Source organism: Bactrocera neohumeralis, chromosome 2 (assembly GCF_024586455.1).
Source record: "Bactrocera neohumeralis isolate Rockhampton chromosome 2, APGP_CSIRO_Bneo_wtdbg2-racon-allhic-juicebox.fasta_v2, whole genome shotgun sequence".
NCBI classification, from domain to species: domain Eukaryota; kingdom Metazoa; phylum Arthropoda; class Insecta; order Diptera; family Tephritidae; genus Bactrocera; species Bactrocera neohumeralis.
The window spans coordinates 89,778,524-89,785,624 of NC_065919.1; the positions used below are offsets into that span (position 1 = coordinate 89,778,524).

The following is a 7,101-nucleotide window of genomic DNA, read 5'->3' on the forward strand; positions in this document are numbered from 1 at the left end:
ATGCTATAAAATATATGCATTCGATGCAGGCGGTTCTTATCAGCGTATTTCGTATACATTAGGGTACTTCACGGTTAACGGCCATGTCACATCACCATTGGCAACGCTTGGGACCCCATGTGATAGATTAAGGGCGTTTTATTCGAGGGAACAAGTTACCGTTCAGAAATGACGAAATGGAAGGAACTGGCATTAACTTAAGAATAAAACATATAGTAATTAAATGTGCAGAAACTAAATTCTAAATCCAACTTTATTTTTGTAATCTAGCGCCTCGTTGGAAATTTAAACAAACAGTTCGTCAAACTTTTCAAGTTTCTTTCCATTGTCGGTTTCAGCTGTAAATGCTTCATGCCATTGAAGGAATCTGCTTTGCTTTTCCTTTTCTTCGGTCGTCAAAGTGTTCACATATTCCGCATATGCATGGTCGAAATTCTTAAACAACTCCAGGACTCGCATTTCGAATTCGTCCTCGAATTTATTGTATCCGTTATTATCTAAAGCTGTCTTTAGAGTGATTTTCAATTTCGAATCGTTGGGCATGTGCTCATAATCGTCTATCATTGTAGAGAAACTAGCCATGTATTCCAAAAGTTTTGTAACGCTCTTATCGTCCGATTCCAGTTTGAATTGAGAAATCTCTGTTCCGATTTTAGACATCCGTGTGATATTCGCTTGTAATAGATCATCTTTGACTGCAATTTCATTGAGTTCCTTAACAGCGTTATTGACGACTACGCTGCCATCCTCGAGTATCCATTTGTATAGTTTACCTATTTCGCTAAAAGTAGAAGTCATCAGTTGCTCTTGAGCGTTCTGTAGTTCAGAGGTGGACAATTGATCGTCGGACTCACGTTTCACATGCGGCAATGCTCGAGAGAACTATTAAATTAGATCATATAATCATCAGTGGGCTTTAATATTATTTGGTCCCCAGCGACTGTGGTATAGGAATCTTACCTGCACCAACAACAAAGCGCTAGCGACGAGAATTAAGAAACGTTTCATGATTTCAAAAGTTGATTAATTCAAATTTACAGGTGATTTATTGACAGATGGACCTATAAAGTTGGACTAATTCATAAATCAAATGCAAAGACCTTTTATATGCTCCACCTTCAGGGTGATATTTGCACGTATGTAAGCTTTATTTTTCGCGCAGTTCAATTAACAGCAGATAAGTGGCAAATATTAAATTAGAAACAGTGCAGCTTCTGTCTAATAAACAACAAGTGTTAAAAATACCTAATTGAACTGATTACCTTGTTTGCTCTTTGACGAGATTAATTTGTTATTGATTCACCTATGTACGTGTGGATGTATGTATGGATGTGCAAAAGTCATAAGAAATATACGTGATTCATGGGCTGCATTGATAAGAGCTGCTGTATAAGCTTGCATATCTATTAGTAATTACAAAAACAAATGTTCACATGTCCGAACAAATAGGCACAATGTGACAGTTCACTGATCATACATTTAAGAAGGTATAGCCGTGCCCACTAGAAAGACTGACCATCTTAAAAACTTGTATGAGAGTAAAAGCGATTAAGTAAAGAGTGAACTTTATTTGGGCAAGCTCTTTCTTTAACAAAGGCTACTACTAGATATTCGTATATTAGGGTATGCTACCAATTACAGCCCAGGTTGAGCTGCACCACAGAGCACAAACAATTAATGTAGAGTCGGGTTGAATCCGCTCAGCGAAGTCTAACAAATTTATTGGCTTCAATGTAACCCAAATTTTCTGCTTTACTAATACGCTGTTACTTCGAGGGTGTAGCAAGTAAGCTATTGGCCAATACCTTAACGTTGAGAAAGGCAAACAATAATTCAAAAAAAAACTAGGTACTCCATTCTTATAACAAATATGGTCAAACGAAAGCATGCTCGACGATTGAAATTTAAGTGTGCTCTGTCCAATACACAAAAAAGGTGACCCCATAACCTGCGCTAAGTACCTTATCTCACGGTAGTTGATAGTTGGCCTCTTCAACATCGCATATAAAGCCCAAGGTCAGCGAACTGATTGGATCTTATAAATGTGGCTTCAAGCCTGGAAAATCAACAATTGACTAGATATTCAATCTGCGCCAAATCTTGGAAAAGTCCTGCGAAAAGATGAGCGACTCACAGCACCCAATCGTCGATTTCTAAGCTGCTTTTGACAGCACGAAAAGGAGTGGCCTTTATGCCGCTATGTCTGAATTTGGTATCCACGCAAAACTAATACGGCTGTGTAAACTGACATTGAGCAATACCAAAAGCTCCGTCTGGATTGGGAAGGACCTCTTCGAGCCGTGTGATACCAAGCGAAGTTTCAGAATTCTTCAACCGACTCCTGGAGAAAATAATTCGAGCTGCAGATCTGAATAGAGAAGCCACATCTTCTATAAGAGTGTACAGCTGCTGGCGTACGCCGATGATATGGATATCATTGGCTTCAACAATGGCTCAGTTAGTTTTGCCTTTTCCAGACTGGATAAGGAAGTGAAGCAAATAGGTAGTGAATGAGGGCAAGACTGTCATCAAACAAACAGTCGCCGCACTCGCGACTTGGCTCCCATATCACTGTTGACAGTCATAACTTCAAAGTCGTAGATAATTTTGTCTATACTGGAACTAGATCTAACACCAACAGCAACGTCAGCGTCGAAATTCAACGCAGAATAACTCTTGCCAACAGGTGCTACTTCGGACTGAGTAAGCACTTGAGAAGCAAAGCCCTCTTTCGACGAACAAAGCTCAAATTCTACAAGTCAATCATCATCCTCGTTCTGCTTTTTGACTTAAGGACTTGGCTACTGACGACAGGCGCGCTGTTGTAAACTCGGCTATAACCCCGCTAGACATTGCTTCTACACTTATAAAGAAGAATAAGATTTCCTCAACGTATGCAGTGGATATGAAGTTCCATTGCACACTACTTGAATTTTCTATTTCATTAATGCGGTAATTACTTATACTTGAATACAACCAAATAAAATTGAAATTAAAAATAATATTTTTACATTATGCATATTAACAAAAATGTTTGTGTCTATGTTTGGATTTTAGGATATTTGGTCAAAGAAATCGCCGAATTTGTCAAATTTCTTGTCCTCATCAGTTTCAGCTTTGTAGTCATCATACCATTTCAGCAATTTGGCTTCATCCACCTTTTCGGCTGGTGTTAGTCCGCTGACATATTTACCGAATTCCTGGTCGAAATCCTTAGTGAGTTGTACGACTTTTTCCTCGTAGTCTTTCTCAAGCTTATTGTAACCATTATTTTCCAAAGCTGTCTTCAATGCCGCCTTCTGCTTTGAATCGTCAGGCATGTTTTCATAGTCCGCCATCATTTCGGCAAAACTAACCATATAATCTAAGAGCTTCAAGATGCTCTGCCCATCTTCTTCCGGCTTAAATTGAGCAGACTCTGTTCCAATTTTGGACATGCGTGTTATGTTTGCTCGCAGGAGTTCATCTTGCACTGGAAGAGCTTCCAGTTCCTTAACAGCATTATTAACTACTACGCTACCCTTTTCAAGCACCCATTTCGATATTTGTACTAAATCGTTCAAAGTAGTGACCACAAGTTGTACTTTTGGATCCACTTCTTCGGAGGAGGAGTTTTGGAAGAGAGCAAGCACAGCTTCAGCACTACGTTTCGTTCGTGGAAAAGCGTGCGATGACTGTTAAAATGGGTTATTATTAAATTTAGTGCGAAGAACTGAATATATAGTATATATTAGTATAATATTCATACTTGCAGCAACAGTAGAGCGCCAGCGATAAATATAAATATCTGCTTCATCCTTATTGCGGAGATTGAAAATCGGAAGCAAAATACTAAGTAGCTGAAGAATGATGAAAATCGAACTGAGTTACAGACAAAACGCAATGAAAATTTATACAAAGGTTTCAAGTTCTCTGCCGAATGCTCTGTTGCGCAAAGCTTAGGGTCGCTACATATGTAATTCTAAACAATGATAAGAGTTGATGTGTAATTGAGCAGTGAAACGCAAAAGCTCAAGATTAAAAACTGTTTTCACTTGTTTTGTTTCAAATTTATATTTAATCGCATTGCGTACATATTTACATATAAAAAAAAAGAGTTTGACCCTTCTCTTATACATATTAGGAGCGTTCTTAATCTCAATGATCGGAATTACCTTCGCCAATTAATATAAAAAAACCTAAACAAAATTTTCAAATTCTCAATTTTTAATCTCCAACCTCACGAATATCAGTCTATTTATTTAAAGTAACCTAACCTCCTACATCGAATCATTACTTTTTAATACTCTTCAAGAGTAGTTCTCCAATAGAGGAATGGGCTTACGACCCATACACCGTTTACATTACTTACACGAGCCAACGTTTACTTGCTTTTAGGACTTTTTATCGCAGATAGAGTATATTACTTTTCTTCTCTATTTTCACCTTCATTCTGTAAAGTAAAGCTATTTTCTCACGAGATAAGTAAAATTACACAAATATACATTTTCAAGTCGAAATATTTATTTTCTTCTATCATTCAAATATCTTGCGATAATTTAAGATAAGTGGTCAAAGATTTCGCCAAACTTGTCCAGTTTCTTTTCTTCATCAGTTTCGGCCTTGAAGTCGTCGTACCAGTTAAGTAACTTGGCTTGCTTAATCTTTTCCTCTGGCGACAAAACCTTAACATATTCACCGAATGCCCCGTCGAAGTTCTTGGCCATCTGCAATACTTTTTCTTCGAACTCGCCCTCAAACTTGTTGTAGCCGTTGTTTTCGAGTGCTGTTTGCAAGGTGTGTTTCAGTTTCGAATCGGCAGGCATATTCTCGTAGTCATCCATCATTGTTGCAAAGTTAACCATCGACAAGAGGAGTTTCAGAATGCTCTCTTCATCTTCTTTCAGGGTAAATTCACCGGCATCCTTGGCAACTTCAGACATGCGTGTGATGTTCGCTTGTAAGAGCTCATCTTTAACTGGGATCTCCTTCAACTCGGTCACGGTATTTTTAATCACAATGCTGCCCTTTTCGAGTATCCAGGTGGAAAGTTTAGCGATTTCGGCTAAAGTGTAAATCATCAGTTGCGCTTGGGGGCTGTCCTCTTCGGATGAGGATCCCTCAGAGTTGTGAATGCTCTTTTGTGTATGCGTTGCAACAGCGACAGACTCACGCTTCATATGCGGCAGGGCATGGGCGAACTATTAAAATAAAGTAAGGAATATATATATGTAAGTATTAAATATATGCGTAGGTATTCCGTATTTATAGCTATGTATCTTACTTGCACAAACAGCAAAGCGCCGGCTACGAGCAACAACGAGTACTTCATTTTTAGCTAAAGATTGTTTATTCAGACTCACTGACTATAACAGTTCGAAATCTAACTGAATTGAAATTAAAGCCTATGGCTATTTATACCATTTATTTGCAAGCATCACATGGCATTACCCGTGGTCTAGAAGTGAAAAAGAAATACATTAATCAGAAAAGCTCAAAAGCTTTTCAAACAAAAAAAGTGTTTGGCAGAATTAGATTATTCTATAATTCGACTAACTCAAGTTGCAGTGATGCAGACGACAACAAGACTTTGCTATGCACAATTCGTACTGATAAGTGGCAGTAATTAACCTTTGGCAGGTGCAATCAGTGGCTTATTAGCCATAGGGTCTGAGAAAAAAACGAGTAAGAAATTCTGCAGACATTTTTGTCAAATATACTTTTTGAAATAAGAAAAGCGAAAAGTGCAGACACATAAACGGAGAATATGTAAGGCAGCGCAAACTTTTACCGTTAGATATGACCAAGTTCAGGAGAAAAATCATCATGTGTTATGACTAATTTATTCTTCGATACGGGTTATAGTGCTATTGGTAATCACCGTTATATCATTCCAAATATATAGCCTGTGTGCATTATATTCGTTCAGAAAGGAATATTCACAATTGTTATAATCCAGTGATTACCCTCCTCTCACCCAACAACGCCAATTTCTCATCCGCATACGTGCGGTATCAGCCGAGTCATGAAAGGCAATAGAGTTTTTAAGCGTCGAGATCTAACAGTTCAGCTACAGCTAAGGCTTAAAATACGTTAAAATATTACTTGGGTTTTCGGTTTTCAAAAAATGTATTAAATTTTACAGCAGCTCTAGAAAATTTTCAAGTTGATCTGCGTAATAGTTTCGGAGATACAACCTTGAGAACTTGTGCGCTTAAGGCTAGCTAGGCTAGGCACCGTCTTTAAACGCGTTTTTCTCGAAACTGTGTTTTTGAAGTCGGTTTGCAAGATTTCTCGAGAACTATTTAGCCAATTCTTATAAAATTATACACAGGTCTTTGAGATACAATTCTTAAAGATTTGGACGAAGGATTTTTTTCGATTACAATTATTTGAAAGGAAAAAATGTCGCGAAATTATCACTGAAATTTTAATTTTTTGTAAAAATGTCCGCCAAAAATCTAATTTTCAGATTTCTTCCTACGTCCAAATTCTAAGTTAAGGTCTTAACTCAAACACTTATTTTTTCACTTGAGGTGATCCTGTAAGGATCCCAATAATTTCAGAATTTATTTTTATTTTTGTTTTCAATATTTCTTTATTTATTGGATATGCTTGGTAAAGCCTAACAATAAGTATTTAAATCTTTAATCTATTTAAAACCAAAGAAGTTCAAGAACGTGGTTGAGCTTTTTTTGGTAGAACGTTGCTCTCTAGTATGCTGGTGGATCACTTCTTTTTAAACGTGTTTGATTGCCGGAATTTGCCAAGGCATTAGCCCATGGGTTTGGATGTTCGCGAAGTTTAGACTTATACATACGTGTATGTATCTCATTTTGCTGTTCTCTCTTTTCTTCTTTAATTCTCATTGTTCAAAGTATTTTAGATTGGAACCTTTGTATTATTTTTTTATTTTGTTTATTGAAAGAAAGCAATATGGTCTTTTTAATTTCGGAAACTGAATCAGATAAATGAAATGTGGAGGGATGAGAATTAAAATCATAACAAATGCGACAGAATGGTTCGTTAAGTCCAAAATTTGATCTGCAGGATATTAAATTTAACTTCAGACAGGAGAAAAAACTGCTAACGGTTCCATTCAGAATTTTTATTAAGAGTATA

The 7,101-nt window shown here is 37.2% G+C and overlaps 3 protein-coding genes across 3 annotated transcripts; all 3 read right to left on the minus strand.

Moving 5' to 3' along the window:
• Positions 1 to 219: 219 nt before the first annotated feature.
• Positions 220 to 1,084, minus strand: LOC126751497 (uncharacterized). The gene is made up of 2 exons (XM_050461812.1): positions 961 to 1,084; positions 220 to 882 (listed from the first exon to the last, which is right to left on the minus strand). The coding sequence occupies exons 1-2, from the start codon at positions 1,006 to 1,008 to the stop codon at positions 286 to 288; spliced, it is 645 nt and encodes a 214-aa protein (XP_050317769.1). The 5' UTR covers positions 1,009 to 1,084; the 3' UTR covers positions 220 to 285.
• A 1,798-nt stretch (positions 1,085 to 2,882) lies between these two features.
• On the minus strand, positions 2,883 to 3,874 carry LOC126751496 (uncharacterized). Its single transcript, XM_050461811.1, has 2 exons — positions 3,749 to 3,874; positions 2,883 to 3,674 (listed from the first exon to the last, which is right to left on the minus strand). The coding sequence occupies exons 1-2, from the start codon at positions 3,794 to 3,796 to the stop codon at positions 3,054 to 3,056; spliced, it is 669 nt and encodes a 222-aa protein (XP_050317768.1). The 5' UTR covers positions 3,797 to 3,874; the 3' UTR covers positions 2,883 to 3,053.
• Positions 3,875 to 4,481: 607 nt separating this feature from the next.
• LOC126751495 (uncharacterized) lies at positions 4,482 to 5,377 on the minus strand. The gene is made up of 2 exons (XM_050461810.1): positions 5,264 to 5,377; positions 4,482 to 5,180 (listed from the first exon to the last, which is right to left on the minus strand). Exons 1-2 carry the CDS (start codon positions 5,309 to 5,311, stop codon positions 4,539 to 4,541), a joined length of 690 nt encoding a protein of 229 aa, XP_050317767.1. The 5' UTR covers positions 5,312 to 5,377; the 3' UTR covers positions 4,482 to 4,538.
• Positions 5,378 to 7,101: the final 1,724 nt, after the last annotated feature.